Source organism: Heteronotia binoei, chromosome 2, assembly GCF_032191835.1.
Source record: "Heteronotia binoei isolate CCM8104 ecotype False Entrance Well chromosome 2, APGP_CSIRO_Hbin_v1, whole genome shotgun sequence".
NCBI classification, from domain to species: Eukaryota; Metazoa; Chordata; class Lepidosauria; order Squamata; family Gekkonidae; genus Heteronotia; species Heteronotia binoei.
The window spans coordinates 119482242-119501860 of NC_083224.1; the positions used below are offsets into that span (position 1 = coordinate 119482242).

Consider the following 19619-nt stretch of genomic DNA (forward strand, 5'->3'; position numbering starts at 1 on the left):
AGCAGGGAGTTGAGGGGCTGCAAGAGAAAATTGTGTTCTTCAGCGCTATGTAAAATGATTTCTAATGTCATAAATGAGTTAGCTTTTCATTAGGAACTCATCAAAGTGGATTGTTATTAGATCTTAACCAGAAGCAAGCTAAGAAAAAATAATTTTTTCCAGTTTTGCTTATTTATTGAGAATAATATGTATATTGAAAATTAAAATAGAACCTTTCACTGTGATTCTTTGACTTTTGTCTCTCCTCTGGAAGGACTTGTGAATTCTGCATTTTACTTGCAGCCACTAGTGTTAAACAGCGGACCAATTTTTCATAATTCACCTAAAAGATAGGCAAAAAAGTTTAAATTCAAGAGATAATTTAAAACAGTGTTCTAATACTTCAAAAACCAATTTGTGAAGTGGCAAATAAATAGTGCTATTGTCTGAATTCACTGAAACTATTTGTGAGAAATTTGTTAATAAAAATATAGTTTATTCTCTATTAATTCTTTTACAATCCTTAAACCAAAGAATCTAGGACCTATCTTAATGTATACAGGAGACATCTACTCAACAAATTTCAATTAGTTTAACAACTATTCTCATTTCCCATGGAATTAGGGACCTTTGTCTCCATAAAAGAGGGAACTAGAGATTGCTACAAGCAATTTCTCGACAAATTAGAATGTGTACAGTTCTTAAAGGTGACACTAGATAGTTAAAGTAGAAAAACAGATGCAAGTCTGAAATCAGAGTGTGAGTATGAATGCATATATAGCCCCCCTAAGTACACTGAACCCATAGAATCTGCATCCAAATGAGAATTTGTGATAGACTGTCCAATATTGTTGCTTCTTTTTCACAGAAATTAAAACAAAACAGTAATGTTTATGCTTGTACAGTTGAATAATTCTTATTTTAAGATTTGGACAAAAAGGCCCACCTTTATGTTAAGAGTCCCATTGACCCACCATATTAGCAATCAAGTCTAAAATACAACAATGCCTACTTCCCTTATAATTTATTTTTGTCTGTGCATTAGGTCAAAACTATTTGTTGTCACCCATTTGAAATGTTGTGTAAACATACCAGTTCTCGATCATTTGCCTTGGAAAAGGTTTTGAAAAGAAGTTTGACTGTTGGAAGTTGCAGAGGGATTTCATACTTTAGAAGAAGGCAGCTCAGCTGTGTTTGAGGAAGAAGCCCAGAAACTCTGGGATCCAAAACCTTACACGCTTCCTGCAGTTTTTCTAGTGTAGTCAGACTCAAAGGATATGTCTCTAGTTCCTTTCTGAGGAATGCCAGAAGAGAATCATTGTCTTCATATGTCTCAGATGGTTTATGCATTGTGTCCTAAGAGAAGTAATTATTTTAAATATAAAGGAAAAATTATGATTAATTTATTTGTGTTAAACTCCATTTTATGTGTATGTGGAAAACTTATTATGAAAACAGAAAAACTGTCCAGAACAATAGTATTCCAAGGTCCACAGAGCCTAAGGAGGTTCCTGATCAAGGAAATATATCCAAGTTCATATAATTGGATTGCAGTTAGCAGGTTAATGAAGTACCACCTCTTGTTTCTATACTCACAATCATTAGTGGAGACTGAATCCTCACTTCCCTCATAAAAATGCATCAAAATGGTGTGAAAGATTAAAAAAAAAGAAGCTTACCCTGATTATAAGAAGAAGAAGAAGATATTGGATTTATATCCCGCCCTCCACTCCAAAGAGTCTCAGAGCGGCTCACAATCTCCTTTACCTTCCTCCCCCACAACAGACACCCTGTGAGGTGGGTGGGGCTGGAGAGGGCTCTCACAGCAGCTGCCCTTTCAAGGACAACATCTGCCAGAGCTATGGCTGACCCAAGGCCATGCTAGCAGGGGCAAGTGGAGGAGTGGGGAATCAAACCTGGTTCTCCCAGATGAGAGTCCGCACACTTAACCACTACACCAGACTGGCTCTTATAAGAAAAGCAGTGATGCCATCAAGACCAGACTTTGGGTGGATATCTCACAGGCTCAATGGAGTGGGTGGGTGGGTCTCCACAGCAGGCTATAGCTTCACATTTAAAGTATATATTACAATGTGAAAAGGACCCACCTTAAGACCAATAAATGTTAAGTCAAACATGACCTAATGACACTACTATTTGAAAATATGTTTAGAATGGATGGAAGAGTAACAATTCCTTCTAAAATGAATGAACATGCCCAAACATCCCTAACTTAAATTTGCGTGGATATGTCTTGTTCATTTCAACAGACCCACCCCCCCTCCAATGTCTGCTTGAAACAACAGCTTTAACATTTTGTGAACCTGGTATTAGCCTGGATTTGTTCCCAGTATTTAAAAAGAGCACTGCCAATTCCAGGTTGGGAAATTCCAGCAACTTGGGGGTGGAACTTGGGGAAGGCTGGGTTTGGGAAGGGGAGGGAGCTCAGTGTGTGATGCCATACAGTCCACTCTCCAAAGCTTCTCCAGGGGAACTGATCTTTGTAGTCTGAAAATCAGCTGTAACTTCAGGAAATTTCCAGGTCCCACCTGAAGTTGGCAACCCTAAATTATAAAACATCCTAGTATTAAAACAAACAAACACCCTAATAATCACTGCCAAACAATTTAGACTGCAAATTATGTAAACTTGGGTTTTAATAATCCCATTACTTTACCTGTTGTCTTTCATGTTGCCTTAAAGTCTGGGCTCCAATAGATGGCTTTTGAAGGGTGTGCATATAGGACAAAGATTTATCTCCAAATGGAACAGAAACACAATGAGTATTTGGAAGATTTAAGCCCTTGGATAACAAACACACAATTAGAAGGAATGAAATCAAGGAAAAACAAACTCTCCTGCTTTAAAATGAATACTGGCACTGAAAAGTTTCAATAAGATTAAACAAAAATACTGAAAATGTGGCAAATGGAAAATATTAACATTTGCATACTACCAGCATTTCCGCTGGTGCAAGATGGAAGAGGGGCAATCTCATCCAATTTCTCACCTCACTACAACCTCCATCCTGTGTGGCTTTTCTTCCATGCCATTCGCAATCACTACAAGCAACTTCTAGGAAAAATGCAAATTGTTTCTCAAAATAAACCACAAATTATAACAAACTCAAAAGGAGCATATGCCCACACCCAAAGTCATCAAGAGGGAGTAATGTCCAATGTTCTATTGTGTAGTATTTTCCAACAGTAGGGTGCAGGTGAAAATTCCAATCACAAATGACACTAATGATTATGAACAGGCAAAAGTATATAACTGGGGAGCACCTCAGATCATTAAAAAAATGTGTGACTTGGGCAGATGGATGGTCAGATCTGGAAACCTCTGAGGGGGATGAGTCCTCTGCCTCTTCGAGGGATGAGGGAATGTCAGGCCAGACATACGGCCTTAGAAATCCGTGCCCTAGAAGTTCTTTTTTACAGAAACGCCCACAGAGGGGCAAAAAATGGATGTAGTTGTGAATTTATCTACGTACCCCTTGTCAGAACAAGAGAGGTGCGTTCTGAATTTGGAGCTAGGATTTGTTCCCACGCCCCAATATAATGCTTTTCAGACTAGACTTGACATCTTTAAACTGGTGAGACAATTAAAATTGGGGGATTTTTTTCGTATGACTATGCCCACTGAAGTCTCCGCATTAAGATCGGAAGGCCCCTTGAAAATGCGCTCCACGTTTGTCCTGGCTCATTATGATGCCTCCATTAATGTTTTTGAAAAGGTTATGTTAAGGGAGATAGAACACCTAGAGAGTAATAACACCACCAAATGGTGTAATTTCTCAAAACTGGATTGTATGGCTCTGAAATCTTTGGTGGAAAATAGGGCTATTACGATCAAGCCAGCAGATAAGGGTGGGGGCATTGTCATCTTAAACACAGAAGACTATTTGGCAGAGGTACACAGTCAACTTTCTAACCTCACCTTCTATAAACATTTAGATAATGATCCAACAGAGACGGTGCGAAGACTTATTAAAATTGTGATTACTGAAGCCAACAACATGGGTTATATTGATGATGACATCAGTGGATGTTTGTTAAATCAATATCCCAGAACCCCTGTGTTCTATATACTACCTAAGATCCATAAAAATCTTTTCCCTCCCCCTGGACGCCCTATTGTGTCTGCTTCATCATCTCTACTGGAGCCCCTTAGTCAATATTTGGATTTTTTTCTTAAAACCATTTGTAGCAGAGATTCCCACCTATTTGAAAGATACCACTGACTTTATAAGCAAGATAGAGGGTATGAAAGTAACAGCTAATACCGTCCTTGTTTCTCTGGATGTCAATGCATTATACACAAATATTCCTCATGACGAAGTAAGAATAGTGTTGTCAAATATTTTTGATTCTTGTGCTGATATGTCTCCACCTACCCATTTTTAATGGAGTTATTAAATATAGTGTTGGAACATCATTTCTTTCGTTTTGAAGATCAGTTTTACCTTCAGGTGAAGGGTGTGTCTATGGGGAGCACATATTCTCCTGATGTGGCATGTTTATTTATGGACAGCTTGGAAAAAAGATTTTTTTGCAATACAGAGATTAACCCTTTTTGGCCTTCCATTATGTGGTTTTATCAATATATTGATGATGTAAGTAAGGGTGGTCTTCGCTGATGCCACTGTATTACAACCCCTAGTGGAATGGATGAACAATGTTCACCCATCTATTAAATTCAGTTTCAAGGCAGATACCCGGACTATAACGTTTCTAGATACTCAAGTGTTTAAAACCACTGGCAATATGTTAGCGGTAAGACCCTACAAGAAACCAACAGACAAAGGCGTGCTTCTACATTTTAACTCTTGCCATCTGGCACATTTGAAAAATAGCTTGCCATTTAGTCAACTGATTAGAGCCAAGCAGAATTCTACCAGACTGTCTGATTTTGAAAAACGAAAAGATCATATCTGTGGGCAGTTCTGGGGTCAGGATATCCTGCTGCCACATTACAGAAAGCTTTTGATTGCATTAAGAAAGTTCCAAGATCCTCCATGCTGAATGGGTTTTCTTCCTGACCTGCTGCTAGATCTGAAGTACAGGAGGGCTTAACATGTGCCTTTCAGTACTCCACTTTGTCATATCCTATTCAAAACATTCTTTAAAAATTCTGATTCCTAGTGCAAGATCTACCAGGATGCCAAAAATAGGTTATGCAAGGACTAGTAATTTGGGCGATGCCCTGGTTAGGTTGGACTTTTCTTGAGACATTGGTGAAATTAATAAAAATGGAGGTCGCTTTAAATGAGGGGCAGGTTCTGCATGCCCCCTTTCTCTAGAACTGAGGGAGTTTGTGCATCCAGAAACAGGATTTAAAATTTTCCTTCATGACACAACCACCTGTTCCAGTAAACAATGCATTTACATTTTGTTGTGCCCTTGTCCCAACATATATCTGGGAAGTACAACACGGGTTATTCGTACACGTGTACTCAAACACAAGTCTAGAATTAAGAATTTAGTGGCAGATGCTCCCCTTGTGGAGCACTATAGAAATTTCCATCATGACCCTTATTCCCTTAGATTTTTTGTGGTTGAAAAATTCCCTATAAAACTACAGGGTAAGGTTGATGTCACTAAATGGCTGCTACAATGTGAAATGAGGTGGATTTTCTTACTGCAGACCTTAACACCAAAGGGTTTAAACAATGACTGGGATCTCTCTTGTTTCTTATAATTGGCCTTTGTATAATGTACTGATTTTTATGATTGAGCTTTGTACAATCAACTGCAGCTGTATAGAGGTTTCTTAATATAATTGTTGATCCTGGAAGGTAACACTGTTGATTTGAAGGCTATATCTTTAAGGAACTTTAAATTGCATGCACCTGGCATTTAAAAAACTCATGCTTCGTGCAGAGGACTAGGAAACTGACCATACTGGATGGATGTTAGTAGAAGCGATAGCATTCAAATATGAGAAAACTTTTGAAATGTATGGTTTGTCCCACTCCTAAGATAGCCATTTGGTGCTTTGCTAAATATATCATGTATGGTTTTTGTATTGATATTTTTATATTTATGTACAGCTTGTAGAAACAATAGCAAAACATGGGAATAAGTACTACAGCGTCACGTCTTACTTCTTGTGCCTTGTTGTACAGAAGACAAAGTTTGTGGAGCTGGATTCTCTGAGGAAGACTCTCTTAACTTGAATTGGAATTTTAGGAGCAGCATTCCGTCTGAAAGACTTTGTGATTGGAATTTTCACCTGCACCCTACTGTTGGAAAATACTGCACAATAGAACATCGGACATTACTGCCTTGATGACTTTTGGGTTTGTTATAATTTGTGGTTTATTCTGATAAACAATTTGCATTTTTCCTAAGAGTTGCTTGTAGTGTATTAATTTGGAGGCTGGTTCTCGCGGAGGTTTGTTGTTACCTTGTTTCCCTGCTCCAGTATCCGCGTTGCTCTTTATTGGTTGCTCATTCCACAAACACTGGCATGGCTATTTCGGGGGTACAGAATGGCCCTCTCTTTCCTATTGTTTCGGTGGAAAAGTTGGAAAGAGCCACACTCACTATTCTTGAACCAGGAGGACTGGGGGTTGAACTGTTTCTAACCCATGACAGTCACTTCAAGGAGACCTAGTGTAGCTTACCTCACTATCTCTCAACTAACCTACTTTACAGGATTATTATGATAAAAATGGGAAAATCCAGATAGATTATTCTAAGATACTTTGAGGAAGATTAGGATACATATGTAATCAGCATCATTTCATAGAAAATGAGGCGCTGAAGCTCATTAGCACAACTAATTTGCATATGCTGCATGCCCCTGACATCACTGGAAGGTGCACTAAATTATATCAGTTCAGCATCTCCCTTAAAAGGCTTCTTGAATTATAATTGTCATAATAAAACCTTACTCCCATCATATGTTTTAAATTACTTTCTCCTATGTGGCCACAGTGGCATGATGAAGATTCGCATTGGTCTGTTTTATATGTTTCGGTTATTTCCCCTCCTTTTTTGTGGGGGAATCAGATCTTAAGAATTCAGCAAAATTCTCATAGGGGGTTTGAATAATGGAGCCCAGAATCATGTATTTGGGGGGGGGGGCGGGGTTAAGAAAGAAAGAGCACAATAAAATTTAGAGGTTCTGGAGCTCAGCTCATGTGAGCTCCTGCCCAATGATGACTATTTCCTTCTGCTATTAACTTAAAATTTGCATTTTGTAACAGCATTGTGATCTCCCAATACATGGCTATAAGACAGCCCTGTAGCCAGGATTTGAAGAATTGGGGGGCCCTGATTTTTTTCAGGGGGCACATAGTGGCCCCAACCTCCATGGTCTTCTCTCCTACCACCACTGAGGAGGAAAGCTGCCAGCTCCCTGCCATACAGCCTCCCCCCTCCCCACAGTTGCCCCAAGGCGATCCCTTTCCACCCCTCTTCCAGCAGCTCTGGTGGGGAGCCACTCAGAGGTTTAGATACGTGCCGCATGGTCTCCTGTCCTTACCTGTAGCATGATCCAGCTAGGCAAACCCGGCGGGACAAGGGTGGTGGTGGAAGATGCCACCAAGTCACAACTGACTTCTGGGGCTACAAGACCTTTGATTCGGATTTCTTCCTATCGGAGAGTGAGCTGAGGCTGCCCAAGCGCAGCTCCCACCCTCGCTCGGGTGGCCAGCAAGACCAGGCCAGAAAACCTCTGCAGGCGAACATCACCTCTCCACTGATCCCCAGCCCCGGACTGCAGCCAGGACCTCCACTTGTGTGCAGCAGCCTACCCTATCCTGCCCTGTCTGGCAGAGAAAACCTTCAGTGGAGCCACTCGCTCCCTACCCTCGCTGCCCCACTTGAGAGCCAGAACGGCTTCTTCTTGCAGGCACCCTCTAGCCCAACGTCAGCCCAAGGCGGAGCTTAACTTTCAGTCCTGGGCGCTGAAAGTGTCCCATTGTTTCTGCTTACTGAGGGGTCAGAGATTTCTTCCAGCCCCTAAGCAAGCAGAAGCAACAGGAAGCTTAACTTTCAGTCCTGGGCGCTGAAAGTGCCCTGTTGTTTCTGCTTGCTGAAGGGTCAGAGAATTCATCCGGCCTCTAAGCAAGTAGAAGCAACTGTATATGATCATGTCCCCTAAGCAAGCAGAAGCAATGGTGTATGATGACGGCAGAATGTAGAAGGATGCAGCCGAGGCACTGGAGGTTTGTTAAGGTCCCCAAGTCAGGGGGCCCTGCCTAGCAGTCAGGGGGATGTGCCCCCACAGGCTCCCTTGTAGCCACGGGCCTGCTATAAGATAATGTCATACTAAGAAAAATAAGTGCTTAACCTAGTGCGGTAGTATCTAATCTGATCAGAAGTATCAAGTTAGCTCCAAAACAGATGCAGTCAAGGCTAAAGGGGCCAGCCAGCAGCCCTGATCAGTGGTGTCTTCATAAAAATGGGTTAAAAGTGTGGAGCAGGCTAGACCCCACTCTCCAAAAAAAGAGAAAAATATTGTTGTAAGCCCCAATTATTGGGTAGTAATCAGTATTTTAAATGGGTATAAGGCATACCAAAGGCCCGATATGAGCTTGTTAAAGTCAGAAAGGCAAGCAACCCTTTTGTGTTTTCAACTTTGACTAGGAGTGGCTACTTGTCAGCAAAATTCCCTCTCTCAGATGTTAAGACAAAGAGCTAAAGGTTTTATTATTACATTTTATAAAGCAATGTATTAACATGGTTCTAAGATTTTCTTTCCAAAGAGAGCCATTGTTAGAAGCTTAAATATATATATATATACCTAACAACTTGTTTAATTAAACACATTGTGAGTATTGTAAACTAAGCTATAAAGGAGGTATCTGCTTATAAGTATAGGATTGTCTCCTACTCATACAAAGTCTGTAAATATTCCAAAATGCCTCTGGATGTCCTAATTGGCTAGAATAAGTATATTAATTGGTTGTATTTGATTCATCTATGAGAAAACATACAGGTTTCCTACAAGAAGGAACTGTCAAACATCGATATTTCGAAATAATCAAGCTTTTGTTTTTTAATCAAAGACTTGTTTTATTGAAACTCCATGACTTACTCCAAGGATGGGTACCTTGGAAGTAATGCTGGATACAATGTTGAATAGTACATTGAATAGTACCCCACTGAGTACAGTTTAGCTTTCGGAAGTTCCTGCCCTGGAATCAGTCCTATGGCACAGTCAGTATTCCTGTAGGGGGGAAGTTCATTGGCTTCTTCTTGACTGAACACTCGCTTTAAGTCTCTGTACTCCTTAGGGATCGACTGTACTTCCTCAATGGTTAAGCACAGCTTCTCATTTCTAGGGGGTGGATCTGGGCCCCAATCTCCGTTCCAATAGTGGTGTTCACACCTATTATTGGTAAAGTCTATTGTTTGTTCTTTCCACTTTATATCAGGCTCATGTTTGGCAAACCCTAGTACAATGTCAAAAGAAGAAGAGGGGGCTATCACAAATATTTCTGTATTCCAATGGTTCTCTGTTCCCACCAGTACTTCTTGGGTTTGCTTGGTGCAAGGTCCCTCTCTCATTATAGTTCCATCCATCTGTTCAAACTGTATCGGGTGAGGTAAAGGGCTCTTATGGAGTCCCAAGGCTTCCACGAATTTGGGTGTAATTATGTCTCTAGTGCACCCTGAGTCGAGCAGCGCTCTAGCATGAATAAATCCCTTTAGTTTGGGGTTTAATAGAGTCAAAGGGATGAAAAATAAAGTTCCGGTTATTCTCACCCTTAGTGGTGTCATTAGTTCCGCAACCTGCTTGCTTGGCACCTCTCAGTGCAGGTTGTCCTCATTTCCCGCCGGCTTGTCATCCCAGGACATTTCACTCAGTTCATCGATGATGATGGTTTCTTCTCTCAGAGAGGTTGCAGCCACGGTGCTCCCTTTCGCCAATTCCTTTGGTTGACTCTCAGTCTTCTTCGCCTTGGGGGCTCCTGGTTTCAGGGTGAGGAGGGGGCCTTGAGGTCACTCTGGGCAATTGGCGGCCAAATAGTTTAGGTCCCCGCACTGAAAGCAGCGTCGGGGAGTGGCTGGCTTAGTCGCTCCCCCAGCGGTACTGACCTTCTTCCCATCTGATTTTGCCCCTGACTGAGACTCACGTCCCCTCTTACCCCCTTGCTGCTGTTGCCATTGTAGGGCCACTCGTTTCATGTTGGTTTCAACTTCTCCAGCTAGTTGCACCCACCCCACCAGCATGGTGGGGCATGCTTGCTGCAGAGCCCAATCCAGCACGCTCGCGTTCAGGCCCCTCTGGAACTGCTCTATCTTTATTTGTTCATTCCACCCATGGATTTTGGCCGTGTTAGCTTGGAACTTGGCAGCGTACTTACGTATGGATTTGGATCCCTGCTGTAGGTCTCGCAGGGTGGTGAGGGCCCTAGTTTCTTGCAGGGGGTCCTTCTATTGGGTTAACAGGGCCCGAAGGAACGCGGCCACTGTGTCCAGTTCAGGGCTTCTGGTCTTATACAGCCTTACGTACCATCGTTTTGCAGCCCCCTTGAGCTTCGACCCCAGGTAATCCACTCTGCTCAATTCGTCAGGGAAGGTGTTTCCCCAGTAGTGCATGAAGCTATTGGCTTGAACTGAGAAGTATTCCAACTCTTCTGGATCTCCGTCGAAGGCGGCGTCCAGTTCTCTCCCTCTCCCATAATCACGAGGGATGAGGGGCAGTGGAGGTGGCGGTGCTGTTGGTTGCCTCATTGGAGGAGGTATTTGCCCTCCTCTTTGATCTGTTGGCTGCAGCACTCTCTCTAGTTGCCTTCTCATCTCTTGAGCCGTGAAAGTAGCATTGGCTTGCATCTCATCTCTCAGGCATTTGGCCATTTCAGCCATTTCATCTCTTACCATCTGGAAGATCCCCCTGTCATCAGGATCGGGTTCCTCTTCCCCATCGTCCAGGCATGGCTGATCTGGATCACCTCCATCCTCATCCTCCTCATCTGGTCTCGGTTGGTCTCGTTCATCTTGACCACCCCCTCCAACTGCTCTCAAACCATCCTGGTCGCTCTCTTCTCCCACTCTCGCCCGCAGGGATGGTAGTGCCAGGATCGCTTCTCGTCAAGCTGGTGCCTCGTCCATCGGGGTGGTGGAAGTTCGGGGGACCCACACTTTGGGAGTGATGAACAGTTGTTGGATATGCAGGGGGGACCCTCTCCCTGTAACTCGACGAGCGTCGATAATGTGCCACAGCAGTGTTCTCACCCCTGTGCCGTCTCCTCTAGACTCGCCTCTCAGCCTGTCCGGAGTTGTAGGGAATCTGCCATTGTCTGGAGTTCTTTCCGCCATACGGTTAGAAAGTTGCCAGTTCGGTTAAATTCCAAAATAAGATTACTTCCAAAATGTCAAGCATCAATATTTTGAAATAATCAAGCTTTTGTTTTTAAATCAAAGACTTGTTTTATTGAAACTCCATGACTTGCTCCAAGGACGGGTACCTTGGAAGTAATGCTGGATACAATGTTGAATAGTATCTTATAGACTACTTCAAAAGGCAGGGTTACAGATACTTCAAAAGAATAACATAAAGATGCAAATGGGGTTGAAGGTTCAAAGGCTACTTGCTACTATCTCTTTTATGACTAAGGAATGCTCACATCTCTATTTCTCACACATTCTCTGCTAGCTGATAAGACATGGCTGTGTGAATCTGGGGGAGAGGCACTTTACACCATTAATACAAGGTTACACCAAACATTCTGGATTCAGAGGAATTTATTATGCCTCCTCAGGGGGGAAGGGAGAGAAAGGGGGGGGGGAGAGAAGAAAGGTTTGGAAGAATCCAGCAGTTAGAAATAGCATGCTTGACAAGAACCTGCAGGTGGCCAATCCTGCAAGAAAGATTTACAGTTGATAGTTTGGCATCAACTGTAAGACCTGCAAGAAAGATTTACAGTTGATAGTTTGGCATAGTGATTAGGCGCATGGACTCTAAGCTAGAGCACTGGGTTTGATTTCCCACTTCTTCACATGTACTTGCTGAGTGATCTTGGTTCAGTCACAGTTCTTGAAAGAACTGTTCTCTCAAGAGCAGGTTTCTTAGAGCTTTCTCAGCCCCACTTACCTCACAAGGTGTCTGTTGTGGGGAGAAGGGAAGGAGATTGTAAATCAAAATGCGTGAAGAGTGGGATATAAATCCAATCTCATCTCTTTTTCTTCTTCCTTATCTAAGGCCCAGTTATAGTTTTCTGCTCTCTGACATCATGTGGTCTTCAGAATCCAATCAAAATACTCATTTGCTGGAGCCCTCCAAAGTATGATGCAACTTATTCCTGACTCCTCCCTTCTGAACAGAGTGCACGCTTTTTTACTTAACCAATTTCTGCATTCTAGTATCAGACCTTGCAAGAGACACAGATAGGCTAATTACAAACACCTGCATGCTGAAGCAGATCCACCATTATTCATGTTAACCCTTGGTGAAACTAAGGTGCTTGCCTCAGAAATATAAATAAAACATTAAAAAACACAATAAAACAAAAATTATAAAAATCCATAAAAATCACATATTAAAAACTCCAATTAGGACTGCCAACAATAAAAGCTAAATCAGAGGTGTCAAACTCATTTGTTATGAGGGTTGGATTTGACATAAATGAGACCTTGTCAAGCCGGGCCATGTGTGTCATAAAATGTAATGCCAGGTAGCAGACGTATAAACTTTATAAAAAGGGCACAAGCACAATTAAAGGTATTTTTTTACTTAAAATAAAACATGCTTAAAACATTAGCATGCTTGCAATATTTTGTTTTACAGTTTCTGATAAATGTCACCTCTTGCTATGAATTATTGCATCAAAAACTGCAGACAATGTCTGTGCTGCAACAATCTTGAATAAGTTCTTCAGGTGCTGTTCAGGTGTGCAGGTTGCAAACCTACTTTTGATTTATTTACATTGCTTTGAGCCTAAGACCCAGAGGAAAACATGAAGCAGCTGGACATTCTGAGCTTTTGCACAGAAGTTACTTCTTATGCTAGTCAAGAACATGTGAAGGCACCATGGCACAGACTGAGGGCTATGTGCTTGTCTATAAAACGATAGTCTTCCCTAGAAAAATAACTACAACTCCTGTATGGCAGTGCAAGAACAGAGATACAGCCATGTACAAAGGTCAGTATCAGCCTACTATCTGGGAAGTCTACATTCAAGATCCCCAATCAAAGAAAATGTGAAAGAAAAATCAAGGGAAATTTGCTGGGTAAACCTGGGCTGGACACACACTCTCAGCCTATTGCTGGCTTGTTATGTTTCTTCTAAATAGTTCACATGCTTTCTTATTGAGAAAGACTGGAGGGCATGAATACAGTGAAAAAGAGCAGGGGGCGCCCATAACAAGCCCAACATAAAAAACCAGTTGCATCCGTAACCAGGGCTTTTTTTTGAACAGGAATGCAGTTCCAGCTGGCTTGGTGTCAGGGTGTGTGGCCTAATATGCAAATGAGTCCCTGCTGGGCTTTTTCTACAAAAAGCCCTTTGTGTAACAATGGTAATGTCAGGGGGTGTGCCCTGATATGCAAATGAGTTCCTGCTGGGGCTTTTCTTCCAAAAAAGCCCTGCCCATAACAAGCCCAACCAAACTCGCTCTCTCTTTCTCTCTTTCTGTCCCTCCCTGTAGTAAGGCAAAAAACTCATACCTTCAATGAAACCTTGCTAGGCTTAAAAACGCTTCCTTTGTATCTCTTTGATGGTGGGGATGGGCAAAGCAAGCTCTGGCTCTTTCCTTCCTTCCCCTGGTGATGAGGAGAGGGAGGAGCCTCAGCCACTAAGGAAGAGGCTGAGACTCCTCCTCCATCCTCCTCCCTTTGGGAAAAGGGAGGGGGAAGAGGGAAAGAGCAGGGAGAGGCTGCTTTGCTGGCTGACTTATTGGGGGAGAAAGACAAAATGACAGAATGAAGCAGACAACAGCCAGTCTGGTTGGAGCCCTCTGGGGGATGGATCCGGCTCGCAGGCCATATGTTTGACACTCCTGAGCTAAATCAATTAAAATGGAGTCCCAAATAAAAGTCTTTAATTGCATCCTGAAGATGGACACTGAGAGGGGCAGGTGCACCTCCATGATGAAGTTTTTCCATAATTTTGGGGCTCCAGTGGAAAAGGTCCTCTCTCATCTATCCACAAGTGTCTTTAATTGTTGAACAGTCAGGAGGGCATCTCCTGCAATCTTAATTCCTGGGCAGTGATGTATGGGAGAAGACAGTCCTTCAGATATCCCAGTTCCAAACCATGTAGGGCTTTAACGAACAGAACTTGCACTTTAAACTGGGTTTGGGAGCAGATCAGTAGCCAGTACCAGGGATATATGCTCCCAATAACTGGCCCTGAGCAGCAGTCTAGCTGCAGCATACTCACTAGCTGCAGCTTCCAAACTTCAAGGGCTTGGGGCTTCAAGGATAGCCCCAAGTATAATCATCATCATCATCATCATCAATTTAGTTAAGCTTCCCATCTCAGCTCATACTGGACTCTAGTGATGCACAACATTGTACTAAAAACAATATACAAGTTAAAACCAACACAGCAAATTAATTAAAAACTCAGGTGGTGCCCTATACATTTTTCTACATTCTGAACTACTAGGGTGCCATACTGTGGGGACGGGGAAGGAACTGCATCTGCACATTGCAATAGTCCAATCTAGATGTAATTGAGTCAGGAATCACTGTGGCGAGATCTGACTGACTCAGGAACAGATGCAACTGATGCACCAGCCAGAGCTGGGCAAAAGCACTCTGAGTCACATCAACCACCTGGTTTTCTAAGATGAGTGCTGTGTCAAGCAGCACTCCCAGGCCGTGAACCAGGTTTTTCAAGGAAGTATAACTCCATCCAACATGGGAGAAATCTGAAGTCCCTGTTCTGCCTTTCTACTCACTCAAAGAACCTCTGTTTTATCAAGATTAAAAGATGCAATATGCCCCTTCTGCTGCTTTTGAGCATTTACAGTTCTGTGCCCTCTGACCTGCTAGGCTACACCCTTGTACCTGATCAGAAGTATGCAAGATGGCTATTCTGAAACTTTCATTGTAGGACTGTTTTTGCTTTCCAATCTACCACTGGGATATCCTGAGCATTTTTTTGAGCTCAACAGCATAGCCTTATTTAAATTAAAACAGTTTGAACTCAGGCAATTTGACCAGGTGAAATGTGGTTCTTCCCCAAAGCTGATTGTGGCTCATCTCAAGGTCAGAATATGCAACTTAAATGCAATAAAAACAGTTATTGAAAATGAGACTTAATGTCAAGCATTAATCAGCTTCATGATATATTAATAGATTATATAATGATATATTAATAGATTATAATATTATAGATTATGATTTCAACATACACCAAGTAACAAAGAGTGAAATTTTGAGAGGTTCATAAAAACTGCAAAATTTCTCCCTACCACATGTACAGTAATTTTTTTAAAAACTTTTGTGTACAGCCCTTTTAAGGGGTGTATGCTACATTGGGGTTGTCTCCCTCTCAGGCAAATATGATACCCAGTACATTTTAACTGAAACAAATGGTGTGAGGTGTAATGTTCAGCTGTCTGTTCCAGAATATTAGAATCTGGAGCAGTTCCAATCCAGGTTCTATGACTGCTATGAAGAAATATTTTATGCTTTGTGTTCCTTTACTTGTTTCTCCTGAATAAAGTTACTCTATGTTGATCAAAAGAGACACTCTGCATATTCCTGAACAACTGCAAAATCTTACATGAGAAAAAGTATGAAAAGAATAAAGAATTTTCTATTCTCCTAAGTAATTTGTTGTCATCTGCAAACTTTGCTACCTTGCTGTTTATTTGATTCCAGACCATTTACAAAAGAAGAAGAAGAAAAGAAGAAGAACTATTCCTGTTTATTTTGTCCTCCAGTAAAGGTGTTAGTGGAATAAAAAAATTCAGCCTAGGAACTAACTTACTTTGGTCTCCACAAATTGATCATTGTTTGCCTTTGCTTGTTGAGACTTGTGTCCTTCCTTTTCATCTTTGTTCTGTTGTTCATCATTTAGCCCATAATTGATTTGTTGACAAGGAGGCTTATTGAGACCTGGAGAGTTTCCATGTTTCTGTCTTGTATGATATAGAGGTAGCGTTCTGAACATGGATTGAGTTTCAGCTTTCATACCATCTTTTGCTTTGCTGTCAGAAACAAGTGTGCATTGTACTGATTGATACCTAGGCAACTGATTTATCATAGCCTTTTACATTACAGAACAATAAAGAAAATATTTGCTTAGAAGTTTCTTGACTGGGAAGAAATATGGTAAGTTTCTTGACTGGGAAGAAATGCAGTAGTAGTAGTAATTATTATGCAGTAATTATTACTGTGTGTGTGGTTTGGAAACACAATAATCTCAAAAGCAATCTTGGCACAATTCTATTTAATTTTGCTAAAGCAGTAACTTCAATGAAATCATAGTTTATGGATCTCACCCATTTGTGGAGAATAATAATTGAAGAATGATAACAGAAAGACTTTTAAAGTCCAATACAAGTGAAGTAAAAATCAGCCCAAAGCCTGTGCACAAATAATTGTTTTCATGTGGTATCTAGCAAAAAAAAAAAAAAAAGGCTAGGTGAATATCTGCAGGGAGAGAATGCCAAAATAGGATTGGAGAGGTCCAAAACCCCTCTCTGCTATGGAAGACTGGGCCAACTAGGGCCAGTAACACATTCCCAGCCTAACCTATCCATTAGCCCTGAACCCCCTCTCCAAATGTTGTGGACTGTTATGAAATATAATCATCTGGCTGTTATGCCAGACCAGCTATGGACATTTCCCTCTTATGTACTGTGCAGCAGTGTTTCCTGTCTGTGTCTGTTATTGTATGAATCGCCTATGCCTAAAAGATCAAGAATATTGGACTGTGCTTCATTGACTAGCTGCTTAGCTTTGCAGAACACTAACTGCATCCCTGTCTCCAAGAAGACAACACCTGAGAGAAGCCATTTTTCTGAGATGTTCAAAGAAGACAACACTCTCCCTGCAAACCGCCATGCAGAGAAGGTTTCTTCCTCATGCACCACATTCCAGAGTCCTGCAACCACTTTGGAAATGAACTGCTGCAATGTTTTTCCTCCAAATAAAAGAATCTTTTATTGAGGCCAACCTCCAGCTCAATAGAATATCGTTGAAGAAATTGTCTGTCATCAGCTACATCCTGCAACCCATCTTCTTTCTTTTGTTTCCCCATATTTCCCATCTGCAGTGTTATGATAGTGAATATTTGGCCCTAAGTTGACTACTCCAGTTTCTTTGTGTAAAAGATGGTCTGTACTCTGTGGACCTTCATTGTTTATCACATTATTTTGTTCTATCTCCTAGAAGCCATCACCAGGTAGGCATAACTCATCATGAGACCCTGCCTCAGGATATGAAATTGGCTATATAAAGCCAGCTTTTTGGCCATTCAGGTACCCTACCTAGCTGCCTGAGCCACCTCCAAATCCTGATCAGTTTTGGGTCCCATTGCAGGTGGCGCTGGTTGTCTCTTGCTACCATCCTCCCCTCCTTGTCTTTGCTGAGGAATCGCCTTTCTTCTGTTGTCGACAGGCACTAGTATTACTCTTTCATCGAAATCCCTGCTCATGCTAATGTCCCTGTCAATTTTCCTACCTATTTTCCAAGGACTGTGTGCATGATGAGTAATTGTGTTTTCTTGTATGCTTGAGTGTTTTCTAATTAAAAAATATATTTTTAGTTTACAAATCTCCTGGTTATTGCTCCCATACAAGTTTCCCATCTTTGCCCATCTAACTAAATTCCTCCATACCTCTCTTGAGGGCAATTTGGCTAATATATCTCACAGGGTTGTTGTGAGGATAAAAGGGAGGAGAGGGCACCACCAGAGAAGAGTTTGTTTGGAGTCGTACCTTCTTACTTCATAAGGTGGGTTCTCATTGAAAAGAATCTGAACCTAAGATCTTAACACTTATGTATTATTACTAATAATAATCTCTCATCTTAAAAGGACTTAGTGACTTAAAACAAGACAGAAACAGTATCAAAATTAGTATATTGCAATTTAAATATTAAGTAAATGAGATTTACTGAGGCTAAATGGGTAGCAACCTGAGAAAGGGTCTCGTTCATCATGACACCAAAACTTTGGAATGCTCTCCCTAGAGAGGTTCATCTGTCTCCCTCTATTGGTGTGTTTTGCTAGCAGGTGAAGAATTTTTTTGTTCATCTGGCATATGCCAATAATGTTAATCGGCCCTCCTACTAGTGTTATTTGTTTATATGTTTTGAACTGAATTGTATATTTTAATTGCTTAAATGTTTTATGTTTTAATGTTTCTAATGTTTGCCATCTTGTGGACCCTGATTGGGTGGAATGGCGGTATAAAATGTGCTAAATAAATAAAAATAGCTTTAGATCATATTGTAATTTAATGGCCTTCTCCAATTACTTCTAAAGTTTATGACATAATCCCATTAACAGAAGAAAAGGATATTTTAATCATAAATCATACTTACCTATCAGATTTTTCTACCAGGTATCTAACATATTTGCTCCCAATGATTTTTATGACAGTCTCATAATTTGCATTGAAACCATAAGGGATGTTTTTGATAGAAGCCATAGACTGCAGACTTTCTACGAAAGACCACCTTCCTATAATTTCAAAAGGCATTCATTTACTGATTCCTTAGAAAGGAATCTCTGTCTCTTTCTCTTTAAACACAAAATTGAAAATAGGCAGTGCAAGGCATACCCAGTTTACTCCACTTTACCCAATGGCCCAACTTCAGACAGATTCTTAAGGATCCCATCTGAGGAGTTAAATAATTCACTTTCACAAGAAAGAACTAGTCTGTTAATATTTGGGATCAGTTCAAGTTCAAAAGGTATGACAATGTTCAGTTTCTGCATCCTCATCTGCTATTAAGGAACTCAGTATTAGGGGCCTGAGTTAGAGCAGCTGTAGTTTTGAGTCGCTGCAGTGCACTGAAAAAAGGAACAATTCTTCATCCCTGTTACACAGGGATAGGTATTGTTGTCTGTACTCTTCACACTAATTTCCCATCATTTTTTTAAAAAAAACATTGTTATGGATTGAAAATGTAATGCCTCTGTACAAGAGACTTTGGAATGACAGTGCTTGAAACTGGTAATGTACAATTTTCAAGTAAAGAAAGAAATCTTTGATGGCTAAACACACAGATACAAATACTCAAATGAGTATTGCCTGGCAGATCATGGAACTGTTGGACTTTGCTGAAAAACTCCTGCAAAATTATTAGCTCCAGAACCCTCAGACTGATGCTGAAGCTCTGTTAAAGAACATCCAGGGGGAAAGGAGATTTTTCAAGACATCGTTGTGCTCAGTGCAAGGAGCAACTACTAGTCCAGATGCATAGTTTTCTAAACTGATGGAAAATCTGCTGGTCTCTGAAGTAACCTTTTAATGTCTACCGTGAGACCAGCACTTCATTTTGAGTTACTGAATGTGCCCATATTGAACCATCTGAAAATTAACTTGTTAAACTATTTATAGTACTTCATTACTCAAATTCGCAATCAGCAAAAGTATTCTTTAACAATTATTTTCTACATTCTTATACAGGATTGGGAGCACCCACCTCTGTTGTGTTCTCTGTATTGACTTGCCTTTCTCCAAAGATAAAGGCAAATGGTATCCAGTCACAGCTGCAGC

General features: G+C 41.2%; 1 protein-coding gene across 1 annotated transcript in view; it reads right to left on the reverse strand.

The window, feature by feature from the left end:
- Positions 1 to 18567, reverse strand: part of C2H1orf87 (chromosome 2 C1orf87 homolog) — a 41419-nt gene extending 22852 nt beyond the window's left edge. Inside the window, exons 1-5 of the mRNA XM_060233330.1 lie at positions 18439 to 18567; positions 15878 to 16097; positions 2657 to 2782; positions 1072 to 1335; positions 213 to 322 (exon numbers count right to left, since the gene is read on the reverse strand). Coding sequence (XP_060089313.1) covers positions 213 to 322; positions 1072 to 1335; positions 2657 to 2782; positions 15878 to 16097; positions 18439 to 18545 — 827 coding nt within the window. The 5' untranslated portion in view covers positions 18546 to 18567. The remainder of the gene's footprint in view (positions 1 to 212; positions 323 to 1071; positions 1336 to 2656; positions 2783 to 15877; positions 16098 to 18438) is intronic.
- Between the last annotated feature and the right edge of the window lie 1052 nt (positions 18568 to 19619).